Source organism: Muscardinus avellanarius, assembly GCF_963383645.1.
Source record: "Muscardinus avellanarius genome assembly, chromosome: 12".
In the NCBI taxonomy this organism is placed as follows: domain Eukaryota; kingdom Metazoa; phylum Chordata; class Mammalia; order Rodentia; family Gliridae; genus Muscardinus; species Muscardinus avellanarius.
The window spans coordinates 30434675-30449260 of NC_137798.1; the positions used below are offsets into that span (position 1 = coordinate 30434675).

Here is a 14586-nt window from a genome sequence, read left to right on the forward strand (position 1 = left end):
AACAGACTCAGAGACCTCTTTACCCCTGGCCAAGCTTCCTGGCCTCGGTCCCCTGCTTTTCCCTGCCTTTTGCACCTGTACAGACTTCTGCCCAGCACTGGCACAGGCATGGAGTGGCAGGAGGGATCTGCCCTTCCTGAGGACACCCTAGCTCATGGGCATGCCATTATTCATTCAGTATTTATAGTGTACTATAAATACTGTCTAGACATGGGGCGGATAACAGGTAATGTGACTGACATGGGGTCCGCCCTGCTGGAACCCACAGTCCAGTGAAGGAGAGAGACAGCTGACAGTGGACATAGAGAGTGCGGAGGAGTGAGGGGCCCAGCATGGCATAGGAGCCCAGGAGCAGGGCCCGCAAGCACCATTCAGACGGGTTTTCCTGGACCTCTTTTACCAAAATAATACACCCACTCCTGGGATATATCAGAGAGCAAAAATTCAGAACTTTTAAGTGGAAGTCTGAATGGAAGGGGGGCTCAAAAGTCCACTGATGGATTGATTGATTGGTACTCGAGGATAAAACCAGAGGCTTTCTAACTGCAGGCTACGCCGCCAGCCAGATTTTATTTTGAAACAGGGTCCCACTGGGATTACAAGCGTGCATCACCATGCTGTGCTCGAATTATTTCTTCTTTGCAGTTGAATATTTACAAGGTCTAAAGAGAGATGTGAGATTCATTCTATTTTTGGAGGGCTGGATGATAAGGTTTGCCCACACTTCAGCACTGTGGACATGTAGGACACCTATCATGACTTGGCCTTCTCATGTGGGCCACTGGTAGGTGGGCCATCCAAGCCTCCAACAGAGAAATTATAAAGTAGCCACTACATAAACAATCTCCTAAGGCAGGTGTGGTGGTGCACGTTTGTAACCCCAGCTTTTGGGAGGCTGAGGCAGGCAGATCGTGGTTTGGGGACAGCCTCAGCTACTTAGGCCCTTTGCAAGTCAGTGAGACCCTGTTTAAAAAACAAAAAACAAAAACAAACTCTAACTCCCCTCCCCCCAAAAAAATCTTATGACATAAGCAAAAGAAAAAAGAGCTTCTGTTCCATGTTAAAATTTACATAAACATATGTGTGATTGAGACCACCTGAGCCGCTATCCCGCCTCTCCTAGCAACCATTTACTGAGTCCTTTCTTCCTGGAAGACAGAAACATTGTACCAGGCTCTATAGAGATGTGGGGAAAATAGAAACATAACAGGAAAAGGGTCACTAGGAAAAAACCAAACATTCTACCTGCTATTTTTTGGTACTAGGGATTGAAACCAAGGCTTTCTAACTCTGAGCTAAATCCCACTTTGTCCCCCAAACTGTGTGTGTGTGTGTGTGTGTGTGTGTACTAGGGATCGAACCCAGGGATCTCTGAGCTGTACCCCAAGTCCTATTTTATTTTTTGAAATAGGGTCTTACTAAATTGCTGAGGGTTTTGCCAAGTTGCTGAAGCTGGCTGTGAACCTGCAATCCTCCAGTCTCAGCCTCCCAAGTACTGAGATCACAGGTGTGTGTCACCATGCCTGGCCACCCCCCCCCCATCAACTTTTATTTTTTTGTTTTGAAACAGGGTCTTGCTAAATTGCTGAGGCTGGCTTGAACCTGTAATCCTTCTGTCTCAGCCTTCCAAGTACTGGGATTATAGGTGTGGAACACCATGCTCAGCATCCTATTTGCTCTTAAAAAATTCTCAATAATCTTTGTAAATGCACAAGTTTCAAGTGGTTTACTAATTCACATGGAAACAGCTAATACTGAGTATTTGTTCAGTGCCAGGCACTGTTGTGTTTTCTATAACGTTGAAATTGAGCTGGGGGTTGCAAAGGAGGCAAGAACCAGCCAAGTTATTAAAGGCCTCTTTAGTTAAACTAGCACCTTTGGGAGAGGTCTGCCGACCATGGGGGAAGGGACCGATGACTGAGCAGCAGGGTCACAGTCAGCAGAGTCACACGGCGGAGAGGAAGTGAGGGTATTTATCTTGCAGGTCCTCTTATGACATCTGGAGTCTCGCAACCTCTGGAATCTGCCCCGCGATGCTGGGAGTCTCCCGGCGTCTCCACTCTGGCTTCTGGGGTTCAGCCTCCTGTCCCTGCTGCGGGGTCCCGTGGGGGAAGGGAACGTCAGACCTATCATTTCCCAACCATGTAGGGTAGATACAACTAATGTCTCCATTTTACAGATGAAAAACATGAGGCCTGAGGAGGTAAAATAACCTACTGAAGGTCATGTGTAGCTGCTCAGTGTGTCCAGACCGCGTCTTCCCACCACGCTTGACCCATCCAGGCCCCATCACAGCCTGGCCAGGAACATCCTGCCCACAACCATCCCAACCTTTACGGGACCACCCTGTCCACACACCGCAGAGTGTTTTCATTTCCCAGCTTCAAATATTCCTATAACATCTGCTTCTCCTCACCTCCCCACCCATCCCTGAGTAACTGGTAGTTGACTTGTCCTGGTATTGTCCTATAAAGGCTGTGTGTACTCAAGAGTGGGCTGAAGGCCAGCTGAAGTTCTCTTCAGACCCCATCCCTGTGTCACTCAATAGATTCCCTCCTGCTTGGACTCCTGGTCTGTCCCGATGTCTGTACAGTCACCCTCTCCAAACCTGACACCAAGGGAGACGCTGGATTTGAACCTGATTCCTGTTCCCGCCTGAACCACAGCAGGTATATTCACTTTGTTGTTAGAGTTACTCCCTATCCCTAAATGGCCTGTCCATCTTTGTTAATGCATTGTATAGTGTCAGCTAAGATTTCTGATTTCTCCGTATCAATTTGGTACAGATTGTGATTCACAAACAAGTCCTGATTTACCTCTGATGGATCAAAAAACAATCCTCTGGGTCTTGTTCAGTTTTCCAGGGGTGGCATTCTCCCTCTGTTAAATTGGTGCTACTTCTACATTCATTCTCAAACTCCCTCTCTCTCTCTCTCTCTCTCTCTCTCTCTCTCTCGATTGAACCCAAGGGCATTCTACTTCCGAGCTATTACAAGTGTGCAGCTTAAGTGGTGCTTTCTTAGGTTTTCTCCCTCTATTCTTCCCTCCCTCCCTCTCCCTCTTCCTCCTCCTCCCCACTCTTTCTCCTCCTCCTCCTTTTGGTATTGGAGGCTTAACCCAGAGACAGTCTAGATCTGAGCTACAGATTCAGCCCTTTTTATTTTTGAAATGAGGAATTGCTAAATTACTAAAGGTTTCACTAAGCTGTTGAGATTGGTCTTGAAGCTGTGATCTTCCTGTCTCAGTCTCCCAAGTACTGCATTACAGACATGCACCGCCACTTCTGGTTTGGCCTTCACATTCTTGTAGATGGTGATAAGTGAGGTAGTGGAGATTTCAACATCTGGATTGTAAAGAATCTTCAAAGCATGTTAAGAAATACAGATTTAAGAGGACTTCCGGGAAGATGGCGACCGAGAAAAGCGGAGCTTAAGAGCCCTGCTAACAACCAATCTCCATTACCACAAAATCAGCACCTTTCATAGCCAGAAAACACCATCACCAGAGAAACAAAAAAATCACCAGGCTCCAGAGAGAAAGCGGACTGAGAACAGAGCTCAGAGCCACAGAGGAGATACACCGGCCTCACGCCCGAGGACTCGGCAGCAGCGCCATACTGCCGGCGGCAGAGGCAAGTTCACCAGGCGGCTACAGCAAGCCGAGGTGAGCCGCTGTGGAACAGCCAGGCGGGATTTTTCAGCGCAGGGAGCATCTAAAGCTCCCAGTGGCTTGGCTCAGCACACGCTGCACGGACTCAGAGTGGAACTCAAAACCAAGAAGAAATAAGCCAGCCTCATGGCCGAGGGCATGGCAGCGTCGCCATATTGCCACCGGCGGCAGCAGCAGCGAATTCACTGAGTCCAGTACAGCTACATCTGTGAACTCAAGAACAGTGAGTCAAATTGCAGGCCACAGAGGAGAAATCCCAGTACTGTACTCCCTGGGACTTGACCCAGTGGGGGAGTGGCGGTGGCAGAGATATCATACCATAGGAGAACGTGCAAGCTGGCACCCCCCATAGTTTAAAGCAGCCTCTATCGACTCTCTGGGTCGGAGACTCTGTGATACAAACCAGTAAAGGAGTAGTGGGATCTGAGATACTACAGACTTGAGATCCAGAGCACCTTAAGTGAAGTCACAGTGACCCAAGGGAAGAACCCAGAGAAGGCACAAACTTCCAAAATCATGGGAAAGAGGAATAACACTGGAGCAATGAATGCCCACAACCCCACAACATCAGAACTCGATAAAACAGAAAATCAGAGATTTCTAGAAGATCAAATCAGGAAAATAACTGTAGAAATAATGGAGGTGCTTCGAAAAGAACTCAGAGAGAGCCAAAAAGAGATAAAGGATGCAATTAATGAAGTAAAGGCCTTAATTCAAAGCACAAACAACCGATAAGACCACATGGAGAATAGAATCTTGCTCTTAGAAGATGATCATTCCAAAAATGAACGCAGAGTTTCTAATCTAGAAAAAAGTATCCAACAGCAGGAATCTGACATTGAAGAAATATGGGCCCATTTTAAGAGAGCTAACCTAAGAATAATTGGAAAAGAGGAGGGAAAAGAAAGTGAAACCAAAGGGATCAACAATCTCTTCAAGGAAGTAATAGCAGAAAATTTTCCAAACATAGAGCAAGAGGTTGATACACAGGTCCAGGAAACTTATAGAACTCCCTTTAGACAGGATCGGAGAAGAGGATCCCCACGCCACATAACTGTCAAAATGACCACTGTGGAAGCCAAGCAGAGAATCTTAAAGGCAACAAAAACAAAGGACCAAGTGACATTCAGAGGCAAACCAATTAGAATCACTCCAGACTTCCCAAAGCAAGTCATGAGAGCCAGAAGGGCTTGGAGTAACATATTCCAAACTCTGAAAGAAAACAACTTCCAGCCAAAAATTTCCTACCCAGCAAAACTTTCTATCACATTAGATGGAAAAATAAGAAGCTTCCATGAAAAACAGAAACTGAAGGAATTTATGTCTTCAAAACCAGTGCTAGAGAAAATACTCAAAGAGATTAACTACAAAGAAGAAATAGGTAACACACACCAGAACCAGAAAAACAAGATTTTCCATCCAACAGACAACAAGATTAGTTATCTGTGGAGATTCATTATTTATGTTAGTCTTTTACCTATTTCAAAATTGTATTGTTTGCTTTGATTGTTGTTAATTTTTAGGATTTCTAGTTGGAATATTAATATACCTTCAGATATAGCATTTGGAAATATTTTATCCCATTCTATCAGTAACTTTTTACTCTGTTTACATTGTCTTTGGATATACAATATTTTTTTCATTCTTTAGGGAGTTTGTATACTCTTCTTGTTGCCTGTGCCATTGAAATCATATCCAAGAAATCACTGCCAATTTCAATGTTGTGAGGTTTTATGACCCAGATTTTCTCCTAAAAGTTTATAGTCTTAAGATTTATATTTAGGTCTTTTATCTATTTTGAGTTAATACTTGCATATGGGATTAGGTAAGGGTCCAGTTTTATTCTTTTCCATGTAATTATTATTTTTCAACAATATTTAGTTAAAAGATTATTATTTCCACCACCAAATGTTCGTGGAAACCTTGTCAAAAATAACTTGACAATATAGGGAAGAATTTAGCTCTAGGCTTGTATTTAACTCCAATGGTTTATATATCTGCCTTTAGAACAGTACTACACTGTTTCAATTATTGTAGCTTTATATGGTTTGAAATCAGAAAATATATATCTTTTGCTTTGTTCTTTTTCAAGATCGTTTTGGGTATCTAGAGTCCATATTCCATATTAGGATAGATTTTTTCTGAAAAATAAATATATAAATATATGATAGTTTCACCTAAAAAAATAGAAAAAAAAATTCTCTGGTAAGAAAGAAAGCAAAAAGAAATATTGAAATGTTATCTTTAAGTCATCAAAAGCTTGGTATCAGACCCATGAAACTGTTATGTGAGATTATCATTTTTAATTTTAGATAAATTGCTATAATACTAGATGTCAACCACTAAGCCAAGCATGGGAAGGAGGGATGGGGAGAGAATGGGGTGGGGATCGGGTTGGGGCTGACTGGGTGATGTGTGCATGTATGTCTACAAAAGTTTGTATCCCACTATGATGTATGAATACAGTGCACCAATAAAAAAGTAAAAAAAAAAAAAAAAAGAAATACAGATTTCAGCCATGTGTGGCAGTGCATACATATAATCCCAGTACTTGGGAAGCTGAGGCAGAAGAATTACATGTTCCAGGCCAGCTTCAGCAACATAATGATACTCTCAGCAACCTAGCAAGACTCTGTTTATTTATTTACTTATTTATTGTGGTACTGAAGGTTGAGCCCAGGGGTATTCAACTTTCAACCTCTGAGCTACATCCTCAGTCTTATTTTTTACTCTTCATTTTGAGACAGGGTCTCACTAAGTTGACAAGAGTCTCACTAATTGCTGAGGCTGTCTTTGAACCTGTGTCTCAGCCTCCCAAGGTCACCTGTCTGACCTTGTTTAAAAAACAAAAATCAAAAAACAAAACCAACAACAACAGAAAAGAAAAAAACTGGATGCGGTGACACACGTGCTCACGGATTTCATGCTGGTGTCCACCAAGAGCTTCCAAAGGGCCGTGTGTGTGTGTGTGTGTGTGTGTGTGTGTGTGTGTGTGTGTTACTGGGGGTGAATCCCAGGGGCATTCTACCTCCAAGCTACACCTCCAGTCTTGTTTCTTAGTCTTTATTTTGAAACAAGTCCTCACTAAGTAGCAGAGGCCCATGAACTGTGATCCTCCTGTCTCAGCCTCCTGTGTGAGCCACCACGTCCGGCTACCAAAGGGCTTTTAGGCAGTGAAGTTCACTCAGATCACTATGTTGATTTCCAAATAGAAACTGAACAGAGAAGGGGAAAACTGGAGGCCAAGGAACCAGGTAGGGGCTTTTATAGAATTCTAGCTGAGGTATCAGTAGTTTGAGCCAGGGTGGTTGGAAAGCAGTGGACAGAACCACTGGAGGTGAATGACTGGGTATGGCAGTTTGGAGAGGGGCAGCTGGGGAGGAAGGCCATTTCCGGGTTTAGGCAAAAGAAAAAGGTTCACTTACAAAAATAACAAGGGACAAAAAACAGATTACTGAGCAAAGCCAGTACATTCAGATTTTAGCATGTTGACTTTTTTTTTCCTTTACTGGGGATTGATCCCAGGAGTACTCTACCAATGAGCTAAATCCCCAGCCCTTTTCTTTTCCCTTTTCTTTTCTTTCTTTCTTTTATTTTTTTGAGGTACTGGGGATGGAACCCAGGGGCATTCTACTTCCGAGCTACACCCTCCAGCCCTATTTTTTTATTCTTTATTTTGAAACAGGGTCTCACTGAGTTGCAGAGAACCTCACTAAATAGCTGAGGCTTTCCACGAACCGTGATCCTCCTATCTCAGCCTCCCAAATGCTGGGATTACAAGCATGCGCCACCATGCCCAGCTTTTTTCGTTTGTTTTGACAAACAGTCTCATAAAGTTGCCCAGGCTGGCCTTGAACTTGTGATCCTCCTGCCTCAGCATCTGGAACTGTTGACTTCCAGATGGAATACCCAAATGTGTTCATCTGAGGTTTAGAAGGGAGAGTCTGGGTCGGGATAAAAACAGAAAAGTTGTAAGCATACAGAGGGACATTCATGATATTAACAGCATGTTGGGACTGAAGAAATTCTAGGGCAGAACCCCTAGAATCAACATTTAAGAAAAAGGGCAGTGGTGGAGGATTATGGAAAAGAAGCACATGAGCAGGAGGTGCAGGGAAAGTTGAGCCCCGGAGGCTCCGCTGGGGAATGGGGCCGGGAGTGTGTGTGCCTGGCGGGGCGTGGGCAGCAGGGCAAACATTTGGAAGACTAGGAGGGGTCTGTTGACTTGAGCACATGGACGTGTGAGCAACTGAGGAGAGTGTGGGTGGAGCAGTGGAGGCCAGAGTTTAGCAGTGGTTCACAGGTGAGCAACTGGCAAGTGTAGACATATGCCATAAGACTGGGCTCGAAAGGCAGGTGAGATGATGCTAAGTAGCTGCGGAGGCCTAAGAGCCGAGGATAACTGCATCTGTCTGCAGCTGCTTCCATACTCAGCCTTTTCTCTTTTAGATTTAAGAGGCTTGTGCTCTTAAAATTTGGTTGTTTTTTTTTTTTTTTTTTTTTTTTGTACTAGAAGATTTAACCCCAGGGGCATTTTACCCCCAGCCATTTTAAAGTTTATTTATTTTTTAAAATTTGAAACAGGGTCTAAGTTGCTGAGGCTGGCCTCATAAACTTTACTCCGTGAAGGGAAGGAGTGTCTAGAAAGACAAGAATATGTTTGGAGGGACTGGGGTCCATGGCTGGTGGATGAAGATAATCACCCTCACAGGAGGAGGAATTCAGCTCCCAACGCACCTGACTCGAAGACACAGAGATGGGGAGGAAGGTGAGCTTGTGCGTGTGGTGGAGGTGAGGGTCCTGCCTGGTGTGTCTGTTTTTTCAGCAAAGCAGAGTTAGGTTATCAGTGGGACCAGCCATAGTGGGGCAAAAGGTTGAAGGAGAGATTGGGGGCCTGCACTTGGATTCTGGGGAGGATAAGGAAAGAGGTTGGCAAAAGAAACCCGAGAAGTGCTTGATGTTGAGAGGACCAGATGCGGCTAGAGGCTGTGGATTCGGAACCACAGCAAATCTCTCATCAGTAGGACCAGTGCTTTGTAGGAAGGAGGGCGTGGGTGTAGGGGAGGTGAAGAATTGGATTTTATTTTTAGGATCCTTTCAATCTGAGATGATTTTGGCATCTATAGAGGAACATTCGCCACGTGTGCTTTATTATTTAATCTACACACTTCATAAACCTACTTCAGTAAAAGTTGTCCAAACATCTAAGCACTATATAAACCACGAATCAAAATCTATACATTTGACAAGGCAAATGATTTAAACGTTGATCACAAATTTAATCAAAGCCTCCTAAATATTTCAGTAGAATTGCTGGCCTAATACATCATTTCCTCTAAAAGCTTCAAATATGTTGGTTAAGCATCTATATTATGAGGATCATACAACTTTTAACCTATACCTAAACCTGTTATAAAAGTGGGTCTGTAGACCCAAGAGAGGGACAGTATCTCACTTCAGATCGGTTTTTGAATTTGGATGTCAAAAAGAAGAACATCTCAGTACTGATGGAGTTGGAGGTTAGTTAATGAGTTCTTGGTTAAGACCTGAGATCTGACTTGCCATCTACAATGATTAAAATCTGAGCTGGTGTTTATCTTGCATAGCATGGGACTTTCTTAAGCCCACACATTTTCCATGCATTTAGTGTATTGTACTGGATGTCTTTCCTTTATAATATGTCATCCTTATATTTAAAGACTATGATATGCAGATGTCTTGAAGGTGTCCATGTCCTGATCCTAGAACCTGTGAGGGTGCTATATTACATGGCAAAAAAGCAACTTTGCATATACATTTCGGGTTCTGTTCCTTAATAAAGGGAGAACATCCTGGAGAATGTGGGTGGGCCTAATCACACAAATCCTTGAACTCTGACAACTTTCTCCTCTGAAGTCAGAGAGGCAGGCCAGAGAGGTTCAACGTGTGAGAGAGACTTGGTGCACAGTTGTTGGTTGAAAAATCAAAGAGTTTTGGGATCTCATCCCTACAACCATAAGGAACTCAATTCTAAACGAGTTTGGAAGTAGATACCTCTCCACCAGTAAGGAAGGCAGTCTTATACCCTGCTTTTGACCTTGTGAAGTCCCGAGCAGAGAATCCAGTCACATTCTGCAAGACTTCTGACCCTCAGAAACTGAAATAATAAATAGGTGTTTTAAAGCCAATAATTTTGTCATAACTTACGACACAGCAAGAGGAAACTAATACAGTTACTTTATTATCATTATTAACACATTGATCTAGCCTATTTGCATTTTGAAAAGCTTCTAGTTATCTTTCCCAATATTCATCCTTTTTCTCCTTACTATAAAACTCCTGACTTTTAGCTGGACATGGTTACCTGGAATAACGAAAGACTTTATTTCCTAGCCTGTCTCCCTGGCTTGGTGTGGCCAAGTGTGATCAAATTCTAGCTGATGAGATACAATCAAACATGGTAGGCACACCTTTCAGAAAGTAGCTGCAAAGGAAAGAGGTGTGCCCTTCCTCCTCCTTGCTGGGGGGGGGGGTGTTGGGCTGATGTAATGGCTGCAGCTCAAGGCGCCATCTTGGGTGAGGAGGTCTTTAGCAAGTGTCATGCTAAAGATGGCGAAACAGCAAGAAGAAAGACTGGGTTTTGAGAATCATAAACTAGTCATTTATCCCTGAACTCTTCATTTTCAGATTCTTCTCTGTGAAACAGAAATCTGCTAACTTGTTTAAGCTATGTTTCCTGGTCACAAAATATGGCTGAATGGTAAAGAAAAAGGTGTGTGTGTGTGTGTGTGTGTGTGTGCATGTATGTATATCTTTTTCTGATGCTGGGGATTGAATCTAGAACCTCATACATGCTAGATGAGTGGTCTATCACTGAACTACACCCCCAGACCTATTTCTTTTTTTGTGTGTGTATGGTACTGGGGATGGAACCCAGGGGTATTCTACCTATGAGCAACACTCCTAGCCCTATTTTTTATTCTTTATTTTGAAACAGGGTCTCACTGAGTTGCAAAGGGCCTCACTAAGTAGCTGATGCTGGCCTCGAACTGCAATTCTCCTGTCTCAACCTCCCAAGTGCTGGGATTACAAGCCTGTGCCACCACGCCTGGCTCCCAGACCTATTTCTGTCTAAAACCACAAATTCACATTGGTATTTCTTAACTAACTTGAACATTACCATATCTTTTTTTCCCATCTGATTGTAACATAGTTTTACATTTATTTTGTCTACAATATACCATACCTGTTTGTAGCTTGTAATCCCTGATCCAGACTTCATGTTCTCTCTACAGGGAGCCTATAGTGTCTTACTATGATTCTTGTGTGTGTGTGTGGGGGGGAGGGTACTGGGGATTGAACTCGGGGACATTCTACTTCTAAACTATGCCCTCAGCGCTATTTGCTTTTTATTTTTTATTATTATTTTTTTTTGGTGGTGGTACTGGGGGTGGAACCCAGAGGCTTTCTACCCCTGGGCTGTACTCCCAGACCTTTTTTTTAATATATATTTTATTTGGAAACAGGGTCTCACTAAGTTGCTGAAAGCCTCACTAAGTAGCTGAGGCTGGCTTCGAACCCATGCCATCCTCCTGTCTCAGCCTCCCCAGTGCGGAGATTACAGGCGTACGCCCGGCCCTATTTGCTTTTTAAACAGGGTCTCACTAAGTTGTTGAGGGCGCCTCACTAAGTTCACTGACTACCATTTTGTAGTTACTGTATAGATAGTCACTCATGCTGGACCAATAGGGCAGTGGGGTAAGATAGTATGCTTATAATACTGGCAGAAGAGTGGTTGGAGGGGCAAGTTTTGGAATCCCAGGTAACAGGAAGCTTAAGGAGGAGCGTGAGCCAGCACAGATCAGGAGAAAGCAGAGAGGCAGCAGAGACCGGCTGGGGCGGGCGCAGTGAAGCAGCCGGTGGAGCTGAGAGGAAGCAGGTGTCAAGAGCGCGGAGCAACTTAAGTTCAGACTTCAGAGGTGGAACAGTTCCAGGAGGTGGACAGGCGCGAGGCTGTATGGTTGTTGAAGTATTCCACGGTCCACAGGTGACCTTCCACCCCCATCTTCAGCTCTGTACACCACTCTCAGTCAGAGCAAACACACACACCCAAGTCTTTGGTGAGTGGGGAGGTGAGGGCCAGAGTCCATCTGAAACCTGGCACCAAAGGACGACCAAGGTCCCTGCCTGCTGTCCCATTACACACGCAAAATCTGTTCCGTGTTCAGGTCAGGCGGGTGCCCCTTCCTGCCTTACCACGCCCGCTCTGGACCCTCAGTGGCCCTCCCCACCCTCTGCGTGTGGCTGCCTCCCTCCCCAGCCCATACGGTGCTGGCCGAGATCTGTGATGCTGGCACTCTTCTCAGGAAGGCGCCTGCAGGGTTCTCTGAGGTGGGTCCATCTGGGTCCCTGTAGGAGGCTGTCAGGCTTACCTGTGCCACCTGTCCCCAAATAGCACTGAGCAGGAAGTTGGCGTGGGAGAACAGGAGGAGCAGAAACTGCAAAGGACTGCAGGCCATTCTCCCTGCCAAACCTTGCCCTGACCCTAGGGCCATGGACACAAAGAGATGCAGCGGGAGGCTGGGGCAGCGGAGTTGGGGGTGCGGGCCAAGGGCACGCTCTGCTCTCTTCGTAACCTTGGGTGTCTGGCACAGTCTCATGCAAGGAGGTGGGAGGAGGAAGGGTAGAGACAGCCGGAGGGAGCCTCTCTTCTGCCCCAAGGTTCTGTTTCTGGGACAGGGAGGGCAGAAGGCAGTAATGGGGGTTGGGGACTTCTGTCTTTGAAAGGCCTGGGCCCTCAGAGTGGGAAGATGAGGAAGCCAGAGAAGCTCGAGTATTTCCAGCCACCCAGCAGATTCCCCCGGCGCAGGCGCAGGGACACCCGGTCCCCAGGGTCCAGGGGAAGCAGCACTGAGCTGGTGGCTGCCTCCCGGGTCACATCGGGGTCGTTGGCAAAGGCTGAGACGACAGGCCATGTGTTCAGCATCAGGCTCACCTGGGAAGGGGAGCCCAGTTAGCACCTGCCTCCCATCCGACCCCTAGCGTGGGCCCTTATTTGCCAAAGGCTTTTTCTGGGGAACCCGGGGCTTGATGGACTCTCCAGGAAGTGCTGAGCGGCGGCCTGGTGTTTGACTTTGCCTATCCTGGTAGGCAGGACCTTTCCTCCCCTGCTCTGGTCCCAGGACACAGGGCCAATGGAGGGTCTACCCAGGGCTCACGGGGCTCCATCTGACTCCTCCTCCCAGGGTTGGGATGTGCCCCTCAGGTCACCTGGACCGTCTGGCGGTTGTACACCTTCACCACGTGGAACCGGAAGCTGTAGACACCCCGGACTGGGGCCACGAAGGAGCCTGAGGTCCGGTCAAAGCCGCCCCCCTCATTCACCAGGACCTGGGGGAGGCAGATGTCACACCCTGGGGCTCAGGGACAGCCGGGGTTTGGGGTCCGGCAGTGAGGGAGGAGGAGTGGGGCAAGGAGGGCTGTGTGTATGCATGAAGGGAAGGGAATCCATGGCCATATTAGGGGAAGATGTAGGAATTGTTTTCTTAAAGTGTGTGTGCGTGTGGGGGGGGGGGAGCATCAGACTAAGCTTGGACAATGGATTCCGGGTCTTTGCCGGTTCTCTGGACAGGGGCAGGGGGATTACCTGGTCGAAGTAGATGGCCCCGCTGGTGCCGTTGCCAGTCTCCCCTGCTGGCTCATGGTGGTGGCTTCGAACGGCAGCAAATGCCACTCGTCCAGGGGGCGCCTCTCCCAAGGCTGCCCCCCCTGGTCCCCCAGCAACAGCCCGGCCAGGCTCACAGACCACCAGGCATTCGCCCTCCAGCAGGACAGGCTCTGAGCCCTCCTGGGCCCACCCAGCCCCCAGGGCCAGCAGCACCAGGGTCAAGGGCAGCCCGGGGCTGTGTCGGAGACCTGGCAGCCAACATTGCTTTGCTCCCAGCATGGCTGGTGCCTCTGTGGCCCTCAACTGCCCGGCTTCTGCCCCTCTCTGCTGCTTCTGGTTCCCACTGCAGTGGCCTGGGCGCTCCAGGCCCTTACCCTGCTCCTCTGCCCCCTCTGGGTCCCACTGTGGCCTGGCCTCTGCGCCTCCCTCTCCATACCTGTCTTGTCCTGTTTCCCACTCCTGCTGACACCGAAGCTCCCTCCTCCTTGGCAGCAGGTGAAGTGACAGCAGTTGGATTCTGGGAGGGAGAAGAGGGATGAAGATGGGCAGGAGGCCTGCAGGGCAGCCCCCAGGCAGGATGGTGAGGGGCTGGAGCTGGGGCCATGGAGAACCTGGAGTGCGTGTGTGTGTGTGTGTGTGTGTGTGTGTGTGTGTGTCTCCACGCCGGAGCCTACAGTTCTCCTTTCTCTTCTCTTTAAAACCCCCGCACAAATCATCAGCCCTTCTCCGTGGCACCTTTCCATTTGTTGGGAGAAAGGAGTGCCCTGGCTTTCCCACAATTGTTTTGGTGGGAAGGGCAGGAGCACGAAGAGTCACTATCTTGGGAGCCTGGGTCAGTCACTTTCCCTCTTTGGCCTGCCACATCTTCACCCGAAGGGGTCAGATTTCCACGAAATGCCTCCTCTTTCCTGAGAAACAACTATGCACAGCGCGACAACCCGAGGGCCGGGGCCCCGCGGGAGCACTGCGGGCGCCAGGGCGGGCGCGGGAGGAGGGAGCGCGCCTCCGGGCCCCCAGCCAAGGCCGGGCGGGCCCAGCCCGGGAGGAGTGGGGCTGGCTCCGCCCCAGGCCAGGAAGTGACTTAAAAACAGTTTGAGATGTGGAAAAGAGAGGTGCTCGTTGGGTGAGGAGCGCGGGAAGGCCCGCCCAGATTCGGGCCCCCTGCCCTGGTCCCCTGGGCGGGGGCACGGGCGTCGCGGGGGCCCCAGAGGCGCCGGGGGGACCCGAGGCTGGGGCCCGCGGCCCGGCTGGTAGGCGCGCCCCTCGGGGTG

At 47.7% G+C, this 14586-nt stretch overlaps 1 protein-coding gene across 1 annotated transcript; it reads right to left on the reverse strand.

Annotated features, from left to right (window-relative positions):
* Positions 1-12445: 12445 nt before the first annotated feature.
* On the reverse strand, positions 12446-13594 carry CBLN3 (cerebellin 3 precursor; the record flags this gene model as incomplete). The annotated part of the gene is made up of 3 exons (XM_080707495.1): positions 12446-12643; positions 12919-13038; positions 13295-13594. The coding sequence occupies 3 exons, from the start codon at positions 13592-13594 to the stop codon at positions 12446-12448; spliced, it is 618 nt and encodes a 205-aa protein (XP_080563621.1).
* Between the last annotated feature and the right edge of the window lie 992 nt (positions 13595-14586).